The 27,640-nt window shown below is 37.2% G+C and overlaps 1 protein-coding gene across 2 annotated transcripts in view; it reads left to right on the top strand.

Moving 5' to 3' along the window:
- Positions 1-22,626, top strand: part of WDR26 (WD repeat domain 26) — a 43,232-nt gene extending 20,606 nt beyond the window's left edge. Inside the window, exons 8-14 of one of the 2 annotated variants that reach the window (XM_079920061.1) lie at positions 3,396-3,536; positions 7,550-7,669; positions 9,834-9,979; positions 10,290-10,368; positions 10,640-10,769; positions 15,038-15,223; positions 17,914-22,626. In XM_079920061.1, the coding sequence (XP_079776187.1) occupies positions 3,396-3,536; positions 7,550-7,669; positions 9,834-9,979; positions 10,290-10,368; positions 10,640-10,769; positions 15,038-15,223; positions 17,914-17,939 (828 nt within the window). In that variant the 3' untranslated portion in view covers positions 17,940-22,626. The remainder of the gene's footprint in view (positions 1-3,395; positions 3,537-7,549; positions 7,670-9,833; positions 9,980-10,289; positions 10,369-10,639; positions 10,770-15,037; positions 15,224-17,913) is intronic. The other variant, XM_079920062.1, reaches the window with a different exon arrangement.
- Positions 22,627-27,640: the final 5,014 nt, after the last annotated feature.

Raw genomic sequence — 27,640 nt, 5'->3', positions numbered from 1 at the left:
AGGAGAAGTAAATAATTATTTAGGCAAAACCAGTTACACCTGGTCCTTGTGTGAAAGATAATGTGGCTGGACATTTGGGCAAAGAGATTTTGTAGACTAGGAGATGAGGTTAATGAAGTAAGTAGCAACCAGGTCGAGGAGGATCTTGCACACTAAGGAGTTCAGACTTTTATGCCAGTGTTTCCCAAAGTGTTTCTGTGAGAATACTGCTTAAGCAAGATGTTAATAGGTGTTATATGTAAAGGGCTTTTATGGCCAGATTAGCTTGGGAAATGCAGAGTTAATGCTTACATTCATAGACTTTGGTATCATGATATTTTATTCTGTCAAATACTATTTGAAAAACTTCTTAAGAAAATTGGTGCTCTTTTGGAACATGTGTTTTGTGTGTGTGTACTTTTAATGGATAGAAAAAAGAATGTATAGAGAACCTTAAGATTTCAATTGATGTGATTCCAATGCCTAGTTTCTTTTAACAGGTTTTCTTACCTTTCCCCCAAAAAGGAATTTTACCCATTCCCCTGCCCAAAATCCAAGCAAAGTTAAGTGGGTTCCATGAACACAGTATTACCACTTGGAATATCTTACTATAGAGATATTGTACTTCAGAAGATACAATATTAATATTCTCATTTGTTTTCAACTTCTTCTTTTACAGTGGTCCCCAACCTTTTTGGCACCAGGGACCGGTTTCGTGGAAGACAGTTTTTCCATGGGTGGGGGCGGGGGGGAAGATGGTTCAGGCGGTGATGCAAGCGATGGGGAGCGACGGGGAGTGACGGGGAGCGGCAGGTGAAGCTTCGCTGGCTCACCCGCCGCTTGCCTCCTGCTGTGTGGCCCGGTTCCTAACACGCTGCAGACCAGTGTCGGTCCAGGGGTTGGGGACCCCTGTTTTACAGCGTTGTATTTTTTAATTAATGTGCATGAAACAGTTTTTGGTATTTTTTTTATTGGAGTGTAATCGCTTTGCCATGTTGTGTTAGTTTCTCCTGTACAACGAAGTGAATCAGCTATATGTATACATATATCCCCTTCCTCTTGGACCTCCCTCCCATCCCCTCCCCCCATCCCACCCATCTAGGTCATCACGGAGCACCAAGCTGAGCTCCCTGTGCTATACTGCAGGTTCCCGCTAGCTGTCTGTTCTACACATGGTAGTGTATTTATGTCAAACATAATCTCCCAATTCATCCCACCCTCTCCTTCCCCACTGTGTCCACACGTCCATTCTCTACGTCTGCGTCTCTCTTCCTGCCCTGGAAATAGGTTCGTCTGTACTATTTTTCTAGATTTCACATATATGTGTTAATATACAATATTCGTTTTTCTCTTTCTGACTTACTTCACTTCGTATGACAGACTCTAGGTCCAGCCACATTTCTACAAATGATCAAATTTCAGTCCTTTTTATGGCTGAGTAATATTCCATTGTATTATATGTACCACATCTTTATCCATTCATCTGTTGATGGACATTTAGTTTTTGAGTTAAACACTTCTGTAGTAGTACTGTTTGTCATTAGTTTAGAAGCAAATCTTTGTGTAGATCTAAAGCACCACTATGAATGAAAGTTTGTTCCTAGAAGATCTTGAACTAGTCCAAAAGAATTGACTTGCTTATTAAATTATGCAAGCCACTTTGACCTAATGATACTGTGATAAAATACTCCATACCTATTGTCATCTTCCCGAAGAAGAATCAGAAGTAATTACATTGTGAACTGTTGAATTTTGTCAAACAAATTCCCAGTCTTGTTTTAGCAGGCTAGTTCCAGACCCATTTCTAACTGCTTGTGGGTCATCACCATTGGAATTTCCCCGAGGCTCAAAACTGGTCTCCATAAGTCTTTAGTCTAGCCAAATTCCTGCTTCCTCTATTCACTGTCTGTATCCATCCTTATCCCCTAAAACAGAAATTTAGAGGTTGTCTTTGAACATTTCTTGTCTCATCCTGTCATGTCAGTTTTACGTCCCATGTATATTTTGATCTGACCTCTTTCAGTCCTGACCATGTTAGTTTAGGGCCTCATTTTTTTGTCTTAACTATATGGCTGCTGTGCTGGCTCATTAGGGGTGTCCTTATCCTGTGTCTCTTCGTTCTGATTCATCTTCCACACTGTTGTATGAGTTCTGTTCCTAAAACCAAGTATAGTATATATTCCCAAGCTTAAAAATCATAAGTGGCTCTTCACTCACAGGATAAAATTTAACCCTTTAGCCTAAAATAATGGTGTCAGGTTTTCCAGTCTTGTCACTTCAGTGTTTGCACTATATATAGTTCATCCTGTAAAGCTTCAGAGTCGGGCACCTCAGGTTCCCTGGTATCAACAAAGGCAAGTTTGTAACCTATCTGAACCTTCAGTTCCTTCCCTGAAATACAGGGGAGGAGAATTAATACTTAACCTTTTAGATTTATGAGGTTTAAATGAGATATTGTTTGTGGATAGTGCTATTACTGATCAGCACTAAATAAGTGATAGCTCTGCTGGTGGGAATGTAAAACGGTTCAAACACTTGGAAAACAGTTTGGCAGCTCCTCAAAATGTTTAGCACAGCGTTGGCATATGACCCAGCAATTCTACTCCTACGTATAGACCCAAGAGAAATAAAGACAGGTCTGCACAAAAACTCATACATAGTTGTAGCAACATTATTCATAATAGCCAAAAAAAGAAACAATCCAGATGTTGCAAAATACAGTGTAGTCATAAAATGGAATATTATTCAGCAACTAAAAGGCATAAAATACTGTTATATTCCACAACATGGATGAACCCTGAAAACATCATGCTAAGTGAAAGAAGCCAATTACAAAAGGCTTAGATGTTGTATGATTTCATTTATATGGAATGTCCAGAACAGGCAAATCCATAGAGTAAGTCGGGTTGCCAGCGCTGGAGGGAGGGAGAATGGGGAATAACTGCTAATGAGTATGGGGGTTCTTTTTGGGGTGATGAAAATGTTCTCAAGTTAGATAGTAGTGATGGTTGCACAATCTGTGAATATACTAAAAGCCACTGAATCATATACTTTAAAAAGGGTGAATTTTATGGTAAGTTATATCTCACTAAAACTGTCTTAAAAAGGAGGGGGTTAGCTTCTATTATACCTGTTTTCAGTTTCCTTGAAAGTCTCATAAGGACAAGGTCTGTGTCATCTTTATTTCCATCTAGCATACAATGCCCTTGTGTGTAGTAGACGCTTAACAGATACTGCAGCAAGAACGAGTCTTTATGAAGCAAGCTGTTAGAGCTTCAGTTGCGGGGGAAATTGGTGAAATCTGTGGAAATGTCCTCAGATTTAAATTATATTATCAAAGTTCATCTTCGCAGCTATTTAAGTTCTTGGGACTTTAGGAATTGGAGTTAACTAAGTTGTCTTGTTTTCCCTCCTAGGATACACACCTGCTAAAACTGCTTAAAACTTTAGAAGGACATGCTTACGGTGTTTCTTATATTGCATGGAGTCCAGATGACAACTATCTTGTTGCTTGTGGCCCTGACGACTGCTCTGAGCTTTGGCTTTGGAATGTACAAGTGAGCAGATTTCATCCTTGGTTTAGTCTTTAAAGTATAGTCATACTGCATGTATTCATTATAACTTTATTCATGATCTGTAGACCAGCATCATTCAACCTAAATTACCATGAATGTATCTCTTGTAAAAGATAATTCGTCAAATGGAACCCAGGTGTCCAGATTTATACTAAATTTAAATATTATGTTGAGCATAGTAGCATTTTTGAAAGAATGAGCAGCAGGTATTTTTAGGGATGTTGTACTTCGTAGTGTATAATTTGTACTATTTACTGTAGTACTTTGTACCTCAAAAAAGACTTTACAGTTGTTTTACAGTTGCACAGTGGTACACGAAACTTACCTTTCAAGTGTGAAAATATCGACATTATACCAAATTTTCCATTCTGATGGCAATTGCACCATCTCCTTGCCTATATTTAATGTTCCAATCTCGTTTAGTAAATTTAAATTATGTTTTCAGTACTTATTATTAAGGGTTTTATTACGGTTTCTAAATGAAAACTTGAACACTTTATCTAGGGTCCCATCCCATTAGAAAAACTCAGCACTGAGTTCACTCCATTATCTACAGACTCTATTTGGAAACCTTGTAGTTATCATTTAAAATTATTTTTGGGCTTCCCTGGTGGCGCAGTGGTTGAGAGTCCGCCTGCCGATGTGAGGGACACGGGTTCGTGCCCCGGTCCGGGAAGATCCCACATGCTGGAGCGGCTGGGCCCATGAGCCATGGCCGCTGAGCCTGCACATACGGAGCCTGTGCTCCGCAACGGGAGAGGCTACAACAGTGAGAGGCCCGTGTACCGCCAAAAAAAAAAAATATATATATATATATATATATATATATATGTATATATATACACACACATAATTATTTTTTAAACTTCTATAAGGTGACTGGTTAGGTGATTTTGCGGGAGGGGGTGGTTGTTTTGGGTTTTTTTTTTTTTTTTTAAATAATGTTTCTTTTCTTTTTTTTGTTTTTTTTTGCCGTGCTGCGCGGCATGCGGGATCTTAGTTCCCCGACCAGGGATCGAACCCCTGTCCCCTGCAGTGGAAGCACTGAATCTTAACCACTGGACCACCAGGGAAGTCCCGTTCTTTGGTTTTTTAACCTCTAGGCAGGTGAATAGTTCAGGCTGTGGGTTTGAGTGTAGAAATGTAAGTTGAAAGGATGTGGTTTTGAGTTTGAGGACCTATAAGTAAGTTGATTTTTACCAAGAGAGTGAAGCTAGAGCTCCATAGAAATGACTCATACAATAAGATGGTATAGAGGACAGATGAATACTAAGATGTACCTGAAGATGATGTGCCATAAATCTAATTCTACAGTAAGATTTCTGTTTCAACCCAGCTTTTTATTAAGAAAATTTCCAAACACTGAGAAAGGTTGAAAGATGAGTACAGTGATGACAGTGATGACCTGTATTCCGGCCACCCTAGATTCAACAGATGTTACTAACATTTTGTCACATATGTGTGTACATACCTACATGCATGCATACAAATGTACGTGCTTATATATATATATATATCTCCATACCCAAAACATCTGGAAGTAAATTAAGATGATATTTTACTCCTTAATACTTAAGCACGTATCTCCTAAAAAATAACATTCTCCTACATAATCAAATGCCATTATCTTATCTAAGAACATTAACTTTAATTCTCTCATGTCTAATATTCATTTCATAATTAAAAAATCCTCAGTTGTCCCCAAAATGTCTTTATGCCATTTTTATCAAACCGGTGTTGAATCAGTGTTGTATTTCTGATTGGGCTCGGGGGGTGGCAAAGCACAGAATAGATTGGATGGCTTCTCAATGAAACAGGCTTGAACTGAATCTGACCTAAAAGACAATTTTTTTTTCCATTAAAGTTGTTTTTCCCCCCTCAAAGGGAGGAGAGGTACATAGTCATAATCCTATAATAGAGACTCAATTTATAGTGCCTGTGTAGTCTTCCTTTGAGTCAATTTTGAATTTCTGGACAGTTCAACTATGTTCTAGCTTAACTGTTTTACTGTGCATTACGTTACATAGACTTGTTCTAAAAGAGTGGTTCTTTTAAGTCAGTTTTCAAATTGCTCCTTTGTGTTTTTAGGTAGATTCCTAATTACAGGTTTCCCATGCTACTTGAAAAGTAGAGTATTCCTGTGGAATGTTTCATAAGCTGAAATGGCGTAAAGCAGCGGTCCCCAACCTTTTTGGCACCAGGGACCGATTTCGTGGAAGACAGTTTTTCCACGGACAGGGTGGGGGGGGGGTGTGGCGGGTAGGGGAAGGGGATGGTTCAGGCGCTAACGCTAGCGATGGGGAGCGGCAGATGAAGCTTCCCTCGCTCGCCCGCCGCTCACTTCCTGCTGTGCGACCCAGTTCCTAACAGGCCAGGGACCGGTACTTGTGCGCAGCCCGGGGGTTGGGGACCCCTGGCGTAAAGTGAAGAAGCAGTTACCTTAGGACACATCTTACTAATGGATGCACAAAAGAAATCAAGATAAAGCACAGATGCTCACATAGTTCAAAGCCATGGCAGCTTGATGCTGAGATGCTGAGCACAGTTCCTGGGAAGGAGCTTAGCGATGCCACTCTCACTCTTCAGGGTGTGTGCTGCCTCTGTGACAATTCATTGCAAAACACTGAACACTACTTTCCTTTTTCACGGACTTTTTTTGTAAAAGCAAAAATCCTCTTCAGATGTCTTTTGGTTAGCAAAAACAGGTACTAATGTAGGTCTTTGTGAAAGCCACTTGGCGGAAAGTGAACTATTGAAAAGCAGGGGATACCTGTAATGGCCTCATACACTCATGGTCCTGAGCATAACAGAGAAAAAGACCATTTCTGACTTCAGAACTTAGTGTATTAACACAGTTGTGAATAGAAAATGCTGAGGATTTAGCTGTTTCATGTGTATTCGTGTTTCTAAACTTTTATTTTTTACCTGTTTATATCGAGCAACCCAAAAAAACAGTGACTTGAGAGCAATAAACAATATGGGAGAAGGATTTAAGATTGCCGAATTTTTTTTTTTCTTTTTCAGTGTAAGGAAGACATTCTGGTTTTTGTGCCCTCTTTGCTTTTATTACTTGGCCCCATTTCCTGATCATGCACTTTTTTTTTTTTTTTTTTTTTACTTTTGATTACCCATTTCTCACAGGAAAATTATGCCCATGTACTTTTTATTATACCAAGGGCAGCTATTATCTCTCAGATCCTGTTTCTAATCCATGAACAAAATGGAATCAAGACTAAATTAAATGGTATGTGTCTACCTTCTAAGTTGGATAACTTAGAAAAAATAACAGGAGGATATCTGAGGGTTGTAATCAACTAAATAGTCTTGATTAGTTGGGAATGCTTTAAAATGACTGTGCTAAACAGTACAAAAGTTCTTCATTCTTTTCTGTTACTTTTAATTGAAATAAAGTTATATATCAGAAAAATAATTTTTGTTTTTCTCTCCCCATTTTTCCTACTACATTTTGAGCATCTTGAATATGAAGTTTAACATAATTTAGATTGCCTACAGTCTTGGCCTAGTTTAAGGGCATAGTTTTTCTGCCTATTAATCATGTTCTTAAGGAGTTGCTAATTGCATGAACTGTAATTTTAGAATAAAATTTATAAAGAACTATGAACTAAGGAGAAGTGGAAACTCAGAAGGAATAGGTATGTAGTACTGGGCATTTCATTATCTTACTTGGGAAAAATTACATGTTTTAATTTATGAATGTAATTGATTTAAGACAAGAGTTCTATTGGAGTTTATCTCATCTCTTCTTTGGATCACATACGCCAGGCTTTGTTTGACTCCTGAGTTTTCCTTCAAGTCCTTAATTTCTCTTCTGAGTGCTATAGTCTCTTTCTATGAGGGCAATTTAAACAGTTTATTTCTCTAATTAGAAGTATTAAACTAACCAGATATCCCAGTTACTATCTTTTTTTTTTCTTTGTACATTTCCTTTAGAAGAGTATCTTGAAGATCTCATCCACAGTTTTATTTCTTTGTAGACGGGAGAGCTAAGGACAAAAATGAGCCAGTCTCATGAAGACAGTTTAACAAGTGTGGCTTGGAATCCAGATGGGAAACGCTTTGTGACTGGAGGTCAGCGTGGGCAGTTCTATCAGTGTGTGAGTATTTAGTGCCCTCTTTCAAATGTTTGCTTATTTAAAAGCAAACTTAGTTTTGTAAAAATAAAGAATTCATTTGACTTGATATCTTTTATAAAATATACTATATGAAGACCTACTTTGCCATCTTTCTAGAAAAGCACTGTCCAATAGAACTTTCTGTGGATTTTTTTTTTAAACCATTTCAAGTGCTTATACAAAATATAGGCTTTGAATTTAGTAAAACATTAAAAAAAATTGTCCTACTAAACATTTTGTTCTTATAAATAAGTTCCTAATGTATAGGGACAAAAAGGTTTAGTATTTAATTTCTTTGGGTTTTTTTAGCCCTTTGGAATTTTTTGTATCCAAAAAAAAAAGCTGAATTTCATGAGGAGACTGTCTTTAAATATTTGAGGAATAAAAGTGATGATGAGTGTTACCAGAAAACTTTGCAGTCTTGATTGGAGGTATCTTCTAATCATTACCTGCCCTGTTAATCTTGGAGTGTTGGGATAATAAAAATTAATAGGTAAAAAGTCTTATGACAAGGTAGATTGTGATACAAATCCCGTGTCATCACTCTGTATCTAGATTCCACATCTCATATCACTACCTAGCGTGGTTCTAGTAGGCCCGTCTAGATTTTTAAAACTAAAATAAGATAATAAATCCCATCAAATCATTCAATGTAGGTCATTTATCATAAAGACTTTTATGTAGCCACTACAAATTATCAATTTCACTAAGCTGGCTGCTAGACTCGTGCAACCTAGTGTCATATTCTCTCAGCATGGTTGTAAGCCATTTCTTTCTTTTTTTGTTTGTTTTTTTTCCAGTTGTGCCAACACTCTTTATTGATATACCCATGATTTTCCAATTCTTTTTTTTTTAAATTTATTTATTTATTTTATTTTTGGCTGTGTTGTGTCTTCGTTTCTGTGCGAGGGCTTTCTCTAGTTGCAGCGAGTGGGGGCCACTTCATCGCGGTGCGCGGGCCTCTCACTGTCACGGCCTCTCTTGTCGCGGAGAACAGGCTCCAGATGCACAGGCTCAGTAGTTGTGGCTCACGGGCCTAGTTGCTCCACGGCATGTAGGATCTTCCCAGACCAGGGCTCGAACCCGTGTCCCCTGCATAGGCAGGCAGATTCTCAACCACTGCGCCACTAGGGAAGCCCCTAATTCTTTTAAAAAGTTATTTCAAGTGGTCAATACCATTGTTATATACTAATTTAGCATTTTATTTCTGGACTTTCTCTCCATGGGCTAATACTTTACTGCATTGATTGATTGATCTAATTGACATATAACATATTAGTTTCAAGTGTACAACATAATGATTCAGTATTTGTATGTATTACAAAATGATTACCACAATAAGTCTAGTTAACATCCATCACCATACATAGTTACAAGAATTTTTTTTTGTTATGATGAGGATTTTTAAGATTTACTTTTAGCAACTTTCACATATGCAATACAGTATTATTAACTGTAGTCACCATGCTGTACATTTTAGCATGTAAGCCATTAGTTCTTAATTCCCTGTGTTCAAGACGCATATATGTTTCTGCTGACTTTGCCATCCCATACATTGTTTAAACCTTCATGATACAGGACTTTGGTAGTTCCCTAATCTGTAAAATGGGAATGGGAATGCCTCTCAGAGCTCTGAATGTTCAATAAGATAATGATCCTAAGAGCTTTGCTCAGCACGTTACAGACTTGGTGACTTTTTAAAAAATGTCGTAACAGATTCCTAAGTTCTATAAAGTTATAATTAATGTTTTAGTAATTGTTTTCCATATCATAACTTGTGAATATTACAGGACAAGTCCCAGTATAGTGAATTTTAAAGGAATGTTTGAATTCTTTTCCAAAAGTTGTGAGACCTTAAAACTTAAGGATTCTTTCTTTCTTTGTATTTATTGTACTTATCTGTGCATGGTAGGTTATTGAAGGGAAGATAGATTTACTAAGATTCTCCCCCTCCCCCTTAGGTATTGTAATGAAATTTGACCTATATTCAAATTCTGATGATTAAAAACACTTATGGAACAATTAGGTTGAGATCAGTCTCAGGAAAAGACAAACATTACAAAAAGATATGCTAAGAGATTCTTTTGTTTTTGTTTGCTTTCTGAGTGCTGTTAAATAATGGAGTTAATAGTAATTTTCTCCTCAGGATTTAGACGGTAATCTTCTTGACTCCTGGGAAGGGGTGAGAGTGCAATGCCTTTGGTGCTTGAGTGACGGGAAGACTGTTTTGGCATCAGATACACACCAGCGAATTCGGGGATATAACTTCGAGGACCTTACAGATAGGAACATGTAACTATATTTTGTATCCATTAAACAACAGTTATCTGATTTATGTTAAAATAAAAGTGTAGTGGAACTTACTTCTTCAGAAAAAGTTTTTATTATGGTTTTGGTTTTGGTTTGATTGGTAATTTGGGTGGATAGTCAGGTGGTGCTTAGTAGTTATTAACTCAGAATCTTTTTATTGATTGAAATATAGTATATAATAGCGAATACAGACAAAATTTGTGATACTTAAGCTAGAACATTTTGTATTTTGATAATTTGAATGTGTTGATTCTTAGTATGTTTCTTTTGACATATTATTTTTTGGTTACAGAGTACAAGAAGATCATCCCATTATGTCTTTTACTATTTCAAAGAACGGCCGATTAGCTTTGTTAAATGTAGCAACTCAGGTGAGTTTATTAGCATAATTCTCAGAAAAATTTAGCTTAGTTAAAGTTTATTGTGATTTTTAGTATATATAAACAAGTATTTCTGTGAATTCTTAAATTTCAAATGTGTTTGATCCTTAAGTTTGTAGAGTCAACTCGAAATTTTTCAGTTGGCATTTCGCATAAATAGAAAATGAAAATGTTCATCAGGCAAAGGGATAGTCACAGGTAACTTTTTAAAATTGTTTTGAGTTGAGTTAGAATAAATACCTGAATTCTCTTTTGCTTACAGGGAGTTCATTTATGGGACTTGCAAGACAGAGTTTTAGTAAGAAAGTATCAAGGTGTTACACAAGGGTTTTATACAATTCATTCATGTTTTGGAGGCCATAATGAAGACTTCATCGCTAGTGGCAGTGAAGGTAAATTGTGTCTCTGTTGGTTCACATATATTGATGGACTGAAAGTTCTATAATTCTCTCAACTTGTGAACATAGTCATGTCTCCAAACAAATTCAAGATGTTAAATCAAAAATTGTATGAGCTGTTTATCCAGTGCACTGTTAATTTCCTTTTCTTGGAATGATTTGAGTCCTCCTATTGTCACAAATTAATAGTGCCTATTTTGGCTTATGTGGAGGTGTGTTTAGTGCATGTGGGAAATCAAGATTTAGTTAAATCTTCATTCTCTCGTATGTTGACTTTTTTTTAATAGATTTATTTTATTTATTTATTTTTTGGCGTTGGGTCTTTGTTGCTGCGCACGGGCTTTCTGTAGTTGCAGCTAGTGGGGACTCCTCTTCATTGCGGGGTGTGGGCTTCTCGTTGTGTTGGCTTCTCTTGTTGAGGAGCATGGGCTCTAGGCGTGTGGGCTCAGTAGTTGTGGCACATGGGCTTAGTTGCTCCGTGGCATGTGGGATCTTACCGGACCAGGGCTCGAACCCGTGTCCCCTGCATTGGCAGGTGGATTCTTTTTTTTTTTTTTTTGCGGTACGCGGGCCTCTCACTGTTGTGGCCTCTCCCGTTGTGGAGCACAGGCTCCGGACGCGCAGGCTCAGCGGCCATGGCTCACGGGCCCTGCCGCTCCGCGGCATGTGGGATCCTCCCTGACCAGGGCACGAACCCGCGTCCCCTACATTGGCAGGCGGACTCTCAACCACTGCGCCACCAGGGAAGCCCGGCAGGCGGATTCTTAACCACTGCGCCACCAGGGAAGCCCCACTATTTTTTCATGAGACTGATGGTTTTCAGATGTTAGTAGGTAGTATCTTAAAAATCAAGGTTAATTGTTTTACCTGATCTTGGACAAAATTGACTATAGTTAGATCTTCAGTGTTTCTTTAGTGACCAAAGAAAATAATTTAGGATTCTTATGGTCTCAGAGAAGCTGAAATTACAGAATTGTGTCTACTACCTTTTTGAATAAACTTCTCTGGTCTAATAACATCGGTATTTCAGGCAGGCATGTGCCTAAACTAGTCAGTCTGATTTAAAATAGAAATTGTTTAAAATATGCAAGCACAAGTAAGTGAGGCAGTATTAAAAGTTGGTGTACGTTTTAAGGTGATGAAACATAAATAATGGCAAATTATTGAAAATTTTCATTCAGCACATTTTCTTGAGTACCCACTATACTGTTCTAGTACTGTAGCAGCAAATTATTTAAGTCATTTTTTTAAAAACTGAATCTCGTTTTCCAAGGTAGACCAAGGAACTGGATTATGTTGGTAAACACCTGGTAATGTTCAATTACTGTGTAAGATGTTTCTGTTACCCATTTCTTGACAAAAAACTGATCTCAGTAGCTAAGAGGATCACAAAATGACACATGAGTTTTTCCTTTGTGTATAAGATATTTAAGGATTAAGACAAAGAGATTTAGGGATTTAGATTTTAACATGAAGCATGTGAATTTATCTATTCTTTTTTTTCCCCCCAAAAAAATCAGTCAGATAAGATTGAGAAAAGAGAAGAGTGGTTTACTAGGTAACAATTGGGAGTTCACTTCTTTCCCATCAAAAAATCTTTTTTTATCTGTTAGTTTAATCATGTTATTTTTTTCTAGGTTCTCTATTGGCTTCTAATTTGATATGATCTAAACATATTAATAAGCCTTTTACCTGCTTTTTAGCTCTTCCTACTCAAAGATCTCTTTCCCCTTGCTCTATTTAATCCTGCTCCTGGGGGGTTTTTTTGCCTCTTAATTATGCCTCACAATCCCCTATAGCTCTTTCTAAAAATAATATGTAGCCTAGAAGTGCTTTAAAAATATTTGTTGCTACCATTATCCCTAGTGATGCCAATCTTTTTTTTTTTTTTGCGGTACGCGGGCTTCTCCTGTTGCGGAGCACAGGCTCCGGATGCGCAGGTTCAGCGGCCATGGCTCACAGGCCCAGCCGCTCCGCGGCATGTGGGATCTTCCCAGACCGGGGCACGAACCCACGTCCCCTGCATCGGCAGGCGGACTCTCAACCACTGCGCCACCAGGGAAGCCCCAATCTTTTTTTTTTTTTTTTAAGACCAAACTAACTTTAGAATTAAGCCTGATGAATAATGTAATTAAGCCACACATTATATTCTGCTTAGGGATAAAATGAAACATAACTATGATGGAAAGAGATTAGCATTCTCATGATTCAGGTGGTTTAGAATGGTTCTAAAAGTGTTTTCAACACCAAGTGGATATAGCAACTATATTATCTCCCAAGATGACCACAGTAATCCATTTGTCATTTATTGTCAGAAATATATTCCAAGAACCTTCCAAATCCCCAAATATATGAATGTCAGTATAAAATAGAGCAATTAGGAAACCTTTCCCCCTAAAAGTTATGCCATTACTCCAGCCTTTTCGTTGTGCTGGAAATATATAGAAAAACTTATGTTTTACCTCTGCATAGGCACTGGATTCCCTAAACTGGTACAGTAAGCAGAGCTTGATCATAAAGCCTGTCATTCTGACCTTGACTACATCAAATCTTAATTTTTGCTGACTGTTCAGCAAATATCCTCCTCGGGTATGTGTTTGCAAATCCAAATGTAGGCAGATTTCAGTTGCATTCACACTTTTCAAGCCTGTAATCTTTCTTTGTGGACTTGCTCTGTCCAAGGGGAAACATAGCTAGTCTGGGCTTTTTTTTCCTTTTGCTAATTTTATTTTATTGAAAGAAAATTATTTTCAGAAATGATTGAAGAATAAGTACCCTCTAGGAAAGATAAATTCAGTACTTCAGTGAGTGCCTTTTAGCTTTTGCTTCACATACTCAAAAAAATGTTCAGAAACAGTTCCAACTTTTTATCTTTGTAAGTTGAAACCAGGGCATGTTTTTTTTTTTTAACCACAAGTTTATTACCTTTTCACCACTCTGAAGTTTCCTCAGTTGGCAGCACATCCACTGCAAGTTCCCACATTGATCTCATAGTTGATTGACAGATCTTCAGATAGGACACTTTTCTGATTTACCCTGGGATTCTGCCTTCTGCTGAAAAGCCATCACTTCTATTTCGTTAACTCTTTGTGGTAGTACATGGTGTTTACTACGTGCTAGACTCTGTGCAAAACACTTTTTCATGTACAGACTTACTTTATCCTCATAACATGATGAGGTAAGTACAGATCCCCGTTTACAGAGGAGTTGCAAAGAGTGGGTAATGTGCCCAAAGTTACACGGCTGGTCCGTGATACAGGGAGCGTGTGGACTGGGTAGTCTGACTCTACAGCCCGTACTGTGAACTTCTACTCTGTACTAGTCCGTTGTTTTGTTTTGCTTTGTTTGTTTTTGAAGATTATTTTATCACAAAGTTGTCAGGGTTTTTGTTTTTTATGGTCACTTCATGAGATTACAAATAGACTACTACGAAGTCATATTATTATGCTGTCTAGCCTCACAAGTAAACTCTTGAGCAGGGCCTCCTGGATTTCAACCCCAGTTTCACCATTTACTGGCTGTTAACCATGAGCAGATTGCTTCTTCAGTCGCCATCCATAAAAGGGATAAGCATAGTGCCCACCTCATGATGATGGTGAAGATTAAATAATACACTTAAGGGCTTCCCTGGTGGCGCAGTGGTTGAGAGTCCGCCTGCCGATGCAGGGGACACAGGTTCGTGCCCCGGTCCAGGAAGATTCCACATGCCGTGGAGCAGCTGGGCCCGTGAGCCATGGCCACTGAGCCTGTGCGTCCAGAGCCTGCGCTCCGCAACGGGAGAGGCCACAACAGTAAGAGGCCCGCGTACCACAAAAAAAAATAATAATTAAAAAATAATAATAATAATATACTTAGTACATTATAAGCACTCAGTATTTAGCTATCGTAATTGCTATATTTGAATTTGGATACATTGCTTTTCTATCACCTCTCATTTCCATAGAATCTGTCTCTATCCTAGATTTGTTTATATTCAAAGATCTTGACTGTAATTATATATTATGTATTACAGGATATTACAGATAGATTTTGTGGTGACTTGCAAGCTAGTCAGTCATCAGTAACAGGGAAAAAAATGTGTATTTTATTAAAATGGCTTTTTTCAAAAGGTAGTTTGTTAAATTATTCACATTGTTTTTGTTGTCCTTTCAAGTTCTAATAAGTTATACGTTCTGTGTGTAATGAGCAGTAAATTTAAAATCAGTTGGTTTTGTTAATATGTAACAACTCCTTGACTTTTCTCTGAATTACTGTTTATTCAGATCACAAGGTTTACATCTGGCACAAACGTAGTGAACTGCCAATCGCAGAGCTGACAGGGCACACACGCACCGTAAACTGTGTGAGCTGGAACCCACAGATCCCATCTATGATGGCCAGCGCCTCAGATGACGGCACCGTTAGAATATGGGGACCAGCGCCTTTTATAGACCACCAGAATATTGAAGGTAACTATCATACAGTATCCCTGTGTTTTCTCCAGATGAAACGTTGCCCTGCTTATCATAAAGTTGTAGCATTTTTAAGCGGTACTTTATTAAAAGTGTAGGATACAATCAATTTTTTTCCCTCATTTAGAGATTGTACACTATATCTCCGCAGAAGTTTAATTAATCTAAGACACAGCAGTATTTTGTTTGTTTGTTTTATCGGTGACACTGGGGAGAATAAGCTGCAATGTGCCACCTCATTTACATCCAGTTAGTATTGCCACTTTCAAAATTTTATTGAAAATCTTGCTTCATCAAGCAAGAAGTATTTTATACTTTCATACCCATGAAAACTAGCTAGTATATGAAATTTGAACTATATGAAATTTGAACAACTTTAGAATGATCTTGATTATGGTTTTACCCTTAAAAATAAATATCTGTTAATACCAATAGAGAAAAAGAAGGGAACTAAAATTTATCATGTACCTATGTGCCAGGCAGCCTGCTAGGCCCTTTATATACACTGTCTTGCGTAACATCTTCATAGCCCTGTAAGAGAAGTAGAAGTGTTTTTATCCTCATTTCTGTGGATGTAAAAACTGAAGCATGGCAAGACTAGTTAACTTGTTGAGAGCTGCCAGGTCTTCAAATCTAGGTCTGAAAGGTTTTTTCCACTACTTCCAGATACTTGAAGAAAGCCCAAAGCCAAAAAGCTTGACAGTTAAGGACATAGCTTAATTGAGCAAGATATTGGTACTAGAGAGAGGAGATAACGAGAGCAAAAATATTTAGTTTGCTTAGAAAGAAGTAATTTACCTAGAAACAGAAACAGATTTTTTTGTTCAGTTAAGTTATTCTTAGAGGAGGAGGGTTGTCAGGGTAGCATGTGTGGTTTAAAAGCGTATTTTCTGTGCTTTTGTCTTTGTGGTTCAAACTGTAAAAGACTTGACCAGATCTCACTGGTCGGTGAGGATGTACAGCCAAAGATGAGAGTAAAAAGCACGAAGAGCACACAGGTCAAAAAGCTTGAGAATTACTGTTCAGTTATTCAGAACCTTCAAGGACCTTTTTGTATCTGTACATCACTACATGACATTCTAACATTCCTCTGAAATCAGCTAAAACTAAAAATCTTGTTGATCTCCTATTGTTCGTTGTTGTCCTTTTTTAGGTTTCAAGCCCCACTCTCTTAGATGTTTTAGAGATCTATAACTGAGATTATATGTGCTTTTCTAATTTTATTAGTCATTTTGGAAGTTATTTCTTCAAATAAACATTTGATTTGAAGAAGTAGGAAAACATTAGGTATATAGTAACAGATTTACCTTGTAAGTGGATTTATTTTAGACATACCTTTAAGGGTGTGTTTATGCTTCTACTGTGAAACAAAAGTTACACTGCTATTTGGTAACTTAGCTATTGTGGATACTCATTATTGTGGGTGAGCCAAACTTGGCCCAGTTGTAAGCACTGGTTCTAATTCAGCAATTTTCAGTTGTGCTTTGCAACATAGGTATAGCCCTAAAATTTCATTTATACCTAAAATAGGAAAACAGCTTCTGTATAACTAGAAATTTGGGTAATGCCTTTTATGCAGGCATCTTCTGGGTTCTTTTTCCCACACTTGAAAACTTGTTTTTCTAATTAATACCTGTTTGGAATAGACGTTTTGGAAAAATATAGATGAGAAGCTAAGGAAATGACATTCAAAAATCATGATATCCTAAGATACTATAAGTCATTGAAGTAAAAATATTTCACTTAACTCAATTTCAAAAAAGAGAATTGCTGACCTTTTATTATAACAGTAAAGTTCCAAACTGCATTTTTTTTTTTTGAGGACTATAGATAGAATAGGATCAAGTACTAATAGAATAGTACTAAATAGAATAGGATCAAGTACTAATGCATGCTACAGCATGGATGAACTTTGAAAACAATATGCTAAGTGAAAGGAGCCAGACACAAAAGAGCACCTACGGTGGTGCTCTTACATTACATTTACATGAAATGGTCCGGAAGAGGCTAATCCATAGAGAAAGTAGACTAGTCGTTGCTTAGGATGGGGGGGTGAGGGTTCGCTTACGACTGCTAATGGTGATGAAAATATTCTAAAATTGTCATGATGGTTGTACAATCCTGTGAATATACTAACACCTATTGAATTGTCCACTTTAAATGGGTGCATTGTAGAGTGTGTGAATTTATATCGGTAGAGCTGTTGACACATTACCCCTCCCACACACACACAGAAGTGTAGGGTGATATTGCAGAATTTCAAACTGAGCCACTGAAAGGAGAATTAAATACATAGTTATGATGCACAGTTTATCTTGGACTGCCAGATCTTCTTTATTCTCTTCTATTGTAAACTACCATGAAGATTTTTCTATTCTGCATAAGTATTTCAAGGTTCATTTTTAAAGTATGAGATTCCAATATGATTATTCTCTTGGGTTCTCCAATTTTCAAAATAATCCTGAGTTTAGACTGTAATATATAGCCTAAGATGTGACGTGGACACAGTTCTAACGATAATGATGAAAGTATCAAGAATTTGCCTCGATGTGATTGTTTTCTAATGTTACGATATTTTGTAATGGCATGATGCTGATTTTAAAACTTTCTAACTGGTAACTTTTTTCTCCCCCTCCCCTCTTCTTCCTCTTTTCCCCCAATACACATTTCATCTTGTCTTCATTCAGAGGAATGCAGTAGCATGGATAGTTGATGGCGAATCTGGAGCAGACGACTTCTGTTTAACTTAAAATTAGTCGTATTTTAATGGCTTGGGATTTGGTGCAAACAAACATGATTGATAGCTGGACAGACATGCTCGTCATGAAAAAAGAACCATTTCTGAAGCCCGACTGGGGCCAAACATTTACACCTTGCTTCATAGTAACCAGTTGAGATGAAGCACGTCGTTAGAACGTTGTTGGACACCATGTTGAATTATCCCCCCATCGGTTGTGAAGAACTGTGCTACATTCAGGCTTACCCATTGAACTCAGTATATATAATTTTTTCCCTCCTGCCTTTGTCGGGCAGGATCCATTCTTGTTGCTCTTCTGTGTAATGAAGTTTAAATGCTTGTTTGGAAAACTTTATTTAACAGTTTAGAAGGCTTGATAGAAAGAGTGCATTAGTCTGAAGAGTATACATTGGATAGGAAAGAATTTCCTTCTTTTGTTTCTCCAAATCTTTCCGCCTTATTTAGCTTGAGATCTTTGCAGCTTGGTTCATGGATTCTAGCCTTGCCCGTTGCGCAGTATATACTGATCCAGATGATAAACCAGTGAACTATGTCAAAAGCACTCTCAATATTACATTTGACAAAAAGTTTTGTACTTTTCACATGGCTTGTTGCCCCGTAAAAGGGTTAACAGCACAATTTTTTAAAAATAAATTAAGAAGTATTTATAGGATTAAAGTGACTTCATTTGTATACATTTGGAATCTAAACCAGCTTAAAAAGAGTTTCCTCTATGACTTAGATATGCAGTATAAACTGATGCTCTTCTGGAATACCACATGAGACATGGTCAGAAACAGTGCTTGGAAGGACATCACACAGGAAGTTCAGAGTAGCGCTTTGAAGATTTTCCCCCTTTTGTTTTATTCCTGAAGGAACATCAGTACCTGATCGTCAAGAAATTCAAGATTCATAACGAGAATTTTAAATTTATACCAACATGAGAGATCAGTAGTCAGTCCAGGTTTTCAACAAAGCTTGTTCCAAGTTGTTCTCAACTTGGGGAATCATTTTGGTGTGATCTAGCAAGAGAGTAGAAGTCAGCAGATATAACCACTTTGGAAATTCATAGTATAACTGAGCTTGTTAGAAGAATTCAGCAGGTTACAGACATACTTAAACTGGGTTTAAAACCTAGGAGTCATTTCTCTAATTGCCCTTAATATTTTGACATATAGGGATACGTAAATTTAAAGAATATTTCTCCTCAGATTTTCAGATATTGCCATACTGAACCTCATTCTAAACTGGTGCTGTGGATAGTCTCCCTCTCCCCTCCCCTTTTAGTTTAAGGAAGGGTTTCCTTCATGGAAAAGCACTTTTAATTTTGAGAATTTCACGTTTAAAATAAGCCAAAAGCCTGATGTTCACGTTGTGCTTTTAAACCCCGTAACAGCTGAGTACAACATACTTAGTCTCCTTGGAAATTCTCTCCCCTCTTTAGTAGAGGATATAAATATGGTGACCATAGCTGTTACGTTGGGAAGAGGAGTGGGAATACCCCCAAAATAAGATTCTGGTGAAGAAAAAGTCTTACACTGTTCCCTTTCGGCCCAGCCAAGTCTACAATATATTATTACCATGAGTAGACTCCTTCAGGATCCACAAAGAAGAGAAAGGCTTGGATGTTAGGAGTTCTTCCATCGGGGGATGGGTGGGTAGGGGAAGGTAGCAGGGAGAAATGGGTAAAGTCAGGGAAGGGGAGAAGAAAGAAAAACACAATTGGCCTTAAAATAGCTCGGATTCTCCCAGAAAATGATAGATCGTGGTCAGCAGATTATTTTATCAAATTGGTAATGTAAAAGATTTCTTTAAGCTCCATTTTGCAGAGACCACCACTTAGAGAATCAAGAATTCCTGTTTTGATACTTCTAAGTTAAAATAACTATGTTACAGTTTATCTGGTACTTCATTTTTCGTAACTAAAATTACTTTTTACTTTAAGCTTGAATAAAATCTTCATTGGTAACTGTATATAATTAAGTGGCAACTTCTCTTTACCTCAGTACAGTTAAATCCATTCATATTTTAAGTGATTCATGTATACCCTGAAGCCATTAATACACCCCAATCTCTATGGTAACATCACTAACAAAATGTGGGCATAGAAACTCCACAGCTGTTTACAAATTTGGTTACAGTGTGCTATGGTACATGTGTAACATTCACGGAGATTTGTGCCCATTCAGGGGCAATTTGGCGCTCAAGTCTACTATACTTCACCCAGCCACCCCTAGATCTGAGTTTTCAGAGTGCTTCTGAAGTACAGTTAAAAACACTTTAAAAAAGTGGAGTAAAAGAGAGGCACATTTTACAAGAACATAACTCCATTAAAACGGAGTAACAACTATGCAAAGGTTTCTATAGCAGCTAGGTGAGTTTGTGTTCCGAGTCTGTCTTAACTGGCAGCTTCCTATATATACTGGTACTTTACTGTGCCAATTTGCTGTAAACGTCTACTTCATGCATGTGCCATGCAGCGACTGTGCTAGAAAGGTAAAATAAATGAAGATACCTAGGATTTTATGGTACAAAGAACCTGATAGCAGGATGGTCTAACTCATAGCTCTTAACTGAAAACTTCTGACAGTGCTGTAGTCTCTATATAGGCTTGAGGTGAGAATATACAGAGTGAGAATACTACCAAGCCAGCTGCAAGATACTAACAAATGTATAAACTGAAAAGTACCAATACTTTTTGCACATAGATCAAAATAGAGTGGAGAATTTTGGCTCCAAAAATCAGGTTAGTAGGCTCATTTCCATGTGCTTAAAAATGTTTTTTTGTTGTTACTATTCATTGATTAAGGGCTAGAGCACGTATGAAATTAAATGTCTTTTTCCTCCAAATAACTGGTTATTAGTAGTACAGTGTTGGATTTGGGGATTCTTAAGACTGGTGTGTGGGTGGTGAATTAGAGTTGGGGAATTAGCTGGGAGGGATGACAAAGTTTCAGTTTGGGTTTTTGTATGTTATTAGTGTTCATTCTAGCTAGCTACATTTCTTTTGCTCTTATTGGCCAGGTAAATGTTATATTTAACCAGGTAAGTAGTTTAAACAGAGGAAATTTTTTTTGCAAATGCCCCTACACATTGGCCCATTTCAGTGGGTGGGAGAACAGAAAGGGATTACCTAACTTTAAAAATAAACTTAAGTAATTAAAATAACTTGGTAATTGAAAGGAAAAAAATCAATTTTTATCAGTATTTTCTTAATTTGAAATCACACTAGTAGTAGTATGGTAATTTTTATTATTAGGAGTGTTCTCCCTCTGGAGTGGCATTTCATGACATTAATAGAAAACCCTTTTTTCCCCCACCCCTCCCCATCTTGAAATTTTCTTTTTTAGGATGTTGGTTCCTGCACACAAGAACTGACCCTATCACCTCTGCTCACAGTGGTAAATATAACGTACATCTCTTGAAAGGGAAATATCCATGTCAGTTTCTTTCACAGCAGAAGAATGGCTACTTTTGAATGGGGAGGAAAGAAGACATTTTTCTTAATATCCTTTTTGTCCCATCTCTGAAGTGTATAAATATCTTTATTTCGTTTTAATTTCTCATTTAGATTTTAGCAACTTCTCTTTCGGGGTTGTTCTCCAAAATACTACTTCCATTTCAAAAACCATATCGGATTTAATTTAAACCGCTAACTTTAAAAGAAGAGGTGAATCTGCATTTATACTTAAGACACTTTCTAAAAACAGGGTGAACTTAATCGAAAATTTTCAGTGTTGTTAAGCTATTGTTATAGTAGCTGCCCTATAGTTGCAAAAACAAAAACTATAAAAACCCATCCCTTATCTACTTAATCCAGATAGCCTGGATTTAATGAAACCAAGAGAATAAAAATGTGTGCGTGTGTGTGTTGTGTGTCTGTGTGAAAGAGATTACTTAATTCATAAAAAGTCCTGGAAACAGCTGTCCTGGGTTCTTGTCAGTTTCACTAAAAGTCTCGTGCACATGTGAAGTGCCCTCTCTGAATTGAAGGTTTGGTTAATACTGGTATATTTTTATAAGACTGAAATTGTGTCCCCATCTTTAACTTAAAACATTTTCATCATCAGGGTCAATGTGCTAAAAACTGAATCGGAACATTTTTAGGCACAGATGGAAAAAAATGTTATTGGCTCCTTGAAAATGTGTGTGTGTGGCGAGGGGAATAGATCCACAAAAGCATGTATGTACTTACAAACCAAGCTGTAGAGATCAAGAAAAGAACTTAAGTGTTGATCTCAAGATTTCTAAATTGTCAAGATTTACATGGCATTGTGGTGGAACTAGTTAAAACTTAGAGCTTTTGATATATAATAACTATTTGCTATGGACTGATTAAATGTTTCAAAGGATTGTGTTCTTAAATATTGGGGTTTTTTTTTTTAACTGCCTCTCAGATTATATTTAGTAGTTTAAATTTTTTTGCTTTATTATTTCATTAAAGCATAAGAAACTTCAGGTCTCTGATATATTTATTTTCACTTGTTCTACTAATTATTTACAAAACACCCTTTGTTAACTTTTATTTTATAAATGTGTAGTATATTAAATGTCTTTAAATTTTTGTTCAATTGAATCTACATTAACTTTGATTTGCTTTCCTGGGATTTTTTTTTTTAATACACCTTTTCCATGTCAGTGCATAGCACTTAACCAATCGTTTGTATTCCCTTTCAATCCAATAAACAGAATGAATAATTAAGTAATTGTTGCTGTGTTAAATCTCCTAATAGGCATTAGCCTGAGTGTCTAACTAGTACTATTTTTACCTAAAACAATTGATTTGCTGAATTTGACATCCATAGATTTACCTGGAGTTTTTTAGTGGTGTCTAACAGAGCACTGCTTTGCCAGTTGAGATATCTGTTTTTTTAAAAGCTGTTGTGTGTAATCATGGATTAATTTAGAAAACTCTCAGGAACATTTGCATTTTTAAAGGAATCATAAGCCGCATGTTCAAAAACATTACTGCGTCTGAAATTATGCGTTTAGGCAGTGGATATGCTGACAAGGGGAGAAAATATATTTCCAGTTTGAAATTAAAATTTATTTCATAACAAATAAATATATAGTTATTTAAAGATATCCTTGGAGAAAGCATTCAATGTATACAAACCTATATAGTACATTTGTATTTATGAAAAGAAAAGAAAACCAATTGCCCATCAGGGTGAATTATTACAGAAGTAGGCTTTATGATTTTTACTACTAAGAGTGGTGGTCTGCACAGTAAAAGGAAGTGCAAATGTGAAAAATTAGTACTTGGCAGGCAATCAGTGGAGACTCAGGATAGCAGATCCAGTGATGAGGCAGAGAGAGGTAATGCTTCCACACTACTGCTCACCACCTTAAAGGTACGGTTTGCCACTTCCTCTGATCAACAGGCAAGAGAGAAGTTTTTTCTACTTGAAGTCTTTAAATACAGCTATACTTTGCAGACTTAGCTTAAAGTTTCATGCCAGATCCCAGCACCAGGTAAAGAAAATTTCCCAACCTTAATAAATCTTAAGAGAGTTGTATTTTAAAAACACAATTCAATTCCCTTTCATTTAAGCAAAAGAAAAGTTGATGGTCTTCAGTTACATCATTTCATGACTTCTACTTGAAATTTTTCCCAGAAAAACTTAAAACTGTTAAAGAACATTCAACAAACAAAATGACCCCATCATCCTGTCACTACTTCCAAGAATCTTAGGTGTCTGCCATTGGTTTTGTGGCAGTGGGCTCTCCTCCCTCAAACCTGATGAGCGTGCGTAACATGGGCTTGCTGTATAGGAAACAGTACAATCACGTAATTAACAAAATGTTAAATCGGCATGAAATGTATAGCTAATGCTTGAAACGGAAGAACAAGAACAAATTTTCAGCAAGTTTTAATTTCCTTTTCTGATGCGAGGATTAGTGGCTTCTTTGGTCACTGTATTAAATTGATGCAACTGGAGTCCCTCATACACAATTTAAGACTTTTAACATCTTATTCAAGACATAATTAGCCATGGTGATAGGCCGTATCTAGAATTCAAATAAATGAATGTGCTAATGTTCTTCATTTAAGTTCTGTGTGGCTTTTTCCTCATTTTGAATATAATTTTAAAATGCAGCTACACATTGAATTGGGAGTTGTATACCAAATAGTTTCCAAATATTGAATAACTTTGCCCTCATTCCCAAATGGAAAAATACCAGTTTGTGGCCTATGAATTCAGAAAAGGGGTCTTGATTTTATTATCAATGAAAAACTTGTTCTAAAAGTTCTTTCACACTATGTATAAATGGGCTCTCTTTCCCGTTAATGGATTTGCATGAAAAAACTTTTCAGTTAAGATTTTTTCTTTCTCCCCTGTTAATGGGTTTGCATGAAAAAAACTTCAGTAACATTTTGTGTTCTTGTCCACAAAGAACTGATACTATTCAACTGGTTTGGTTTTAATTTCCTTTCTCTTTCTGTGCTTTCTCCTAGTGTTTGTATAAATAACTGGAGTGCTTATTGGGTACCAGGCGCCTTATATACATTATTTAAACTTCTATCTCTGTAAGCAAGTATTGCTCACTTTTCTTCAATGATAAACTCAGGCTTAAGGAGACGGAAATACAGTTAATAGATGATAGTACTGGGATTCAAACCCCTGTTTGATTCCAGAGCCTGTGCTTTTAACTCCTAAATCCAAGGGCACGTGAGACTCAACTGAAGGCTTTTTTAACTTTTAGATTTCGAAGCCACCTTCCAGATCACAAGTCAAATTTGTTAACACGTCAGGTAATTGTATGTTGTCAGCTGACACTGATCCACACTGGTGGGTTTTGAAAACCGTGGGACTACGCTATATTATTACTTCAGCAATGAGACCAAGAATCAAAAGCAGGAGCAAGAATGGTAATGAGAGGGACTAACCACAACGCACACACTATTTGGTCGTTGAGTAACATGAGTACAGAACAGGTATTCCTTTGGGCTAATATACTGGGTGCTTGCTTTAGGCCAGTCACTATGGATGAGCCACTCATTCCATTCTCATTTAATTCTCAAGGTACCTTCATGGGGCATATACTCTAATTTCCATTTTACAAATGAGGGAAGTAGGCTTAAATAAATTAACTGGTATGAAGGAGCTGGGATTCTAAGCCAGGTGCCCCTGAGCTTATGCTATTAGCCACTGCACACATAAACCTCCCTTGGTCTGTAGATGGCCACTTACACCCTAGATTAAAAATTGACTGTTAAAAACTTGTCAAAGATAGGTAAAACATTTAAGGGCACACTTCTTTACTGATTCTAGTTAACTGTGTAGTTCATAGAAGAAAATGACACTTGAAATTGTACAGATTTTTCTCCATACAATTAAAGCAATCAATAAAACAGACTCATGAAGTTTCATAGAAGATAGAAGCACAATAAATTTGAATGTCTTTAAATTGTTTTATAAAGTAGTGGGTTTGGATTTAAATATAAATCCTATCACTTGGTGTGTCACTTTAGACAAATTACTTATCTGTCAGAGATCCCTCATCTATGAAAGAAGCTAACAGTATCTTCTTACCAGACAGCTTGTGATGGGTGAGAATGCACATAGTAAAATCACAAACGATTTTTTTTTAAGTCTATGGCAGTCAGCAAAAGCCAGATACTGGAGGTTCTACACAACAAATGATTGCTATGTCCAGTGAAACAGTTTCTTCAACAAATTGCAAGGAAAATAATAGGGAATTTAGTAGATTAAGAGACTTAAGGACATTAACCAAATGAAATGTACAGATCTTTGCTGAATCCCAATGTGAACAAACCGACTGTAAACCTTGAGCCAATGGGGGAAATTGGAGCACCCGTTGTATATTTAGTACTAAGTAATTACCAATTTATGTATGCTGCTGGGACTGTGTGTGTGTTTTAAGAACCCTTATCTTACAGAGATATGTGTAGAAATACTACATATGTACTGATGTCTGGTATTGGCTTCAAAATAGTGTGGGGGAGGGAAGGTAGTAGGTTACAGATAAAACAAGAATGCCCGTAAGTTTGATTATTGTAACTGGTAAAATAGAAGATTACCAACTGACACGGATTAGTCCTGTTATTGTCTTCTAAAAAGTTAGTATCTTTATACACAGCTACACCAGAAGCTAGCCTTGCCCTGCAGGTCACTCTGATACAGCAGATGCAGTGGCAGCCAAACTTGTTGCTTTTTAATTGAGCTGTCAAGTTCAACCCTCGCCTGCTTTGCATCCAACCTGTGAAATAGGCTGCTGATCAGATAAAGTGATAAGATCAGGCTCTACAACTTGATTCCACTCACATCCTCTCCTTCAGAGATTATCAATTTGAATGAACTGAGCTGTGAAAACAGACGAAGGATTCAAGCTCCTTCCCTGTTCAAGTGCCAGCCTCTTGCCCAAAGAATATATGGTACTTAGAATAGCAGACTGAAGATGAACCAAGTCCCCTGGATAAATAACAAAGTGGGGATTCTGACGAAGCACCGGGTGCTTAGAAGGGAACCAGGAATCAGAGAGATGGCTGGAGAGTGATAGTACAGCAGTGTGTAACTCCGCACCTTTACTAGTCCTCTCAACATCCACACACAAGGTGCTGCACTGGAGAACAGCAATTTCAGTATTTGTTCGACTGACTCACATTCTGACTATGCGCTAATGTTGAATGGGAACTAATACAGGTGAAACCAAGACTGTTCCATAACGGATGTAGCAAACCAAATACACAGCAGGGGAAGCCACGGTCAAACCTCTGAGCTCCCAGCTAGCTGATTCTGACCACTCACCCACCACCCACCCCCTCAGCCAGCCTCAGAGGGAAGCCATTGAAAACAAAAACAGCTTTTATCAAGGAATTTATTCTAAAGAGCAACTTGAGCTCTTAGTGACCAATCCCTTTAACATCTATGTCCTGACGTTGATTATTACTGTGATTACTGCGGTTCACAATGCTAACCCTAAGGCTCTGAATGACCCTCAGTCCTTAGATTATATTTAGAGCAGAACAATTTGACTACTACCTTGTACAATTTTCACGGTAAGTATGGCTTAAAACCAAAAGGCTTCACTGACAAATGCTCAGATAGAACAGCCCATTCTTTGAACAGCCTTATTAACTGTAGTTTCACTACACCAAGAATATTTCCATCTTTGTTACACTACATTGCAAAATAGTATTTTTGGCTTAAAGTACACAAATTCAGGTGGCAGCAATCTAGATAATAGGCATAGAATTTCAAGACTTCCCTTCTCTATCTTGCTGCCTGTTTCCATGTATTAGAACAATTTTACTTACATGCAGGGGGTAATTAATTATACCTAGTACATAATACTTTTCATCACAATTACTTCTGACAAAATATTACTTGTGAGGAAAACTGACTTCACAAGCCTCCAGTACACCAAATACAGCGGTTTCCTTTCCTAACCTAGCATGTCTTAGAACATTCCATAATGTGACTGCCTTGAAAACAGATGGTAGACTTTGATTATGTTGCTCCATTGCTTCTTACTTCCCTGATGTAAAGGACATTAGTTAGACTTCATGCTGAGAGAGCAACAGAACAACACAATCAGATTTATGTATCCATTCAACAGTCATTTATTGTTTCCGTCTGCAAGGCATGGACTGCGTTAGGTGCCAGGAGCAATAGGAAAATGATACAAATATGAATAAGAGGATACTCTGC

The sequence above is a fragment of the Stenella coeruleoalba genome (genome assembly GCF_951394435.1).
Source record: "Stenella coeruleoalba genome assembly, chromosome: 1".
Taxonomy (NCBI): Eukaryota; Metazoa; Chordata; class Mammalia; order Artiodactyla; family Delphinidae; genus Stenella; species Stenella coeruleoalba.
Note: the sequence above shows the minus strand (reverse complement) of the source record. Positions and strands in the feature narration are given on the sequence as shown.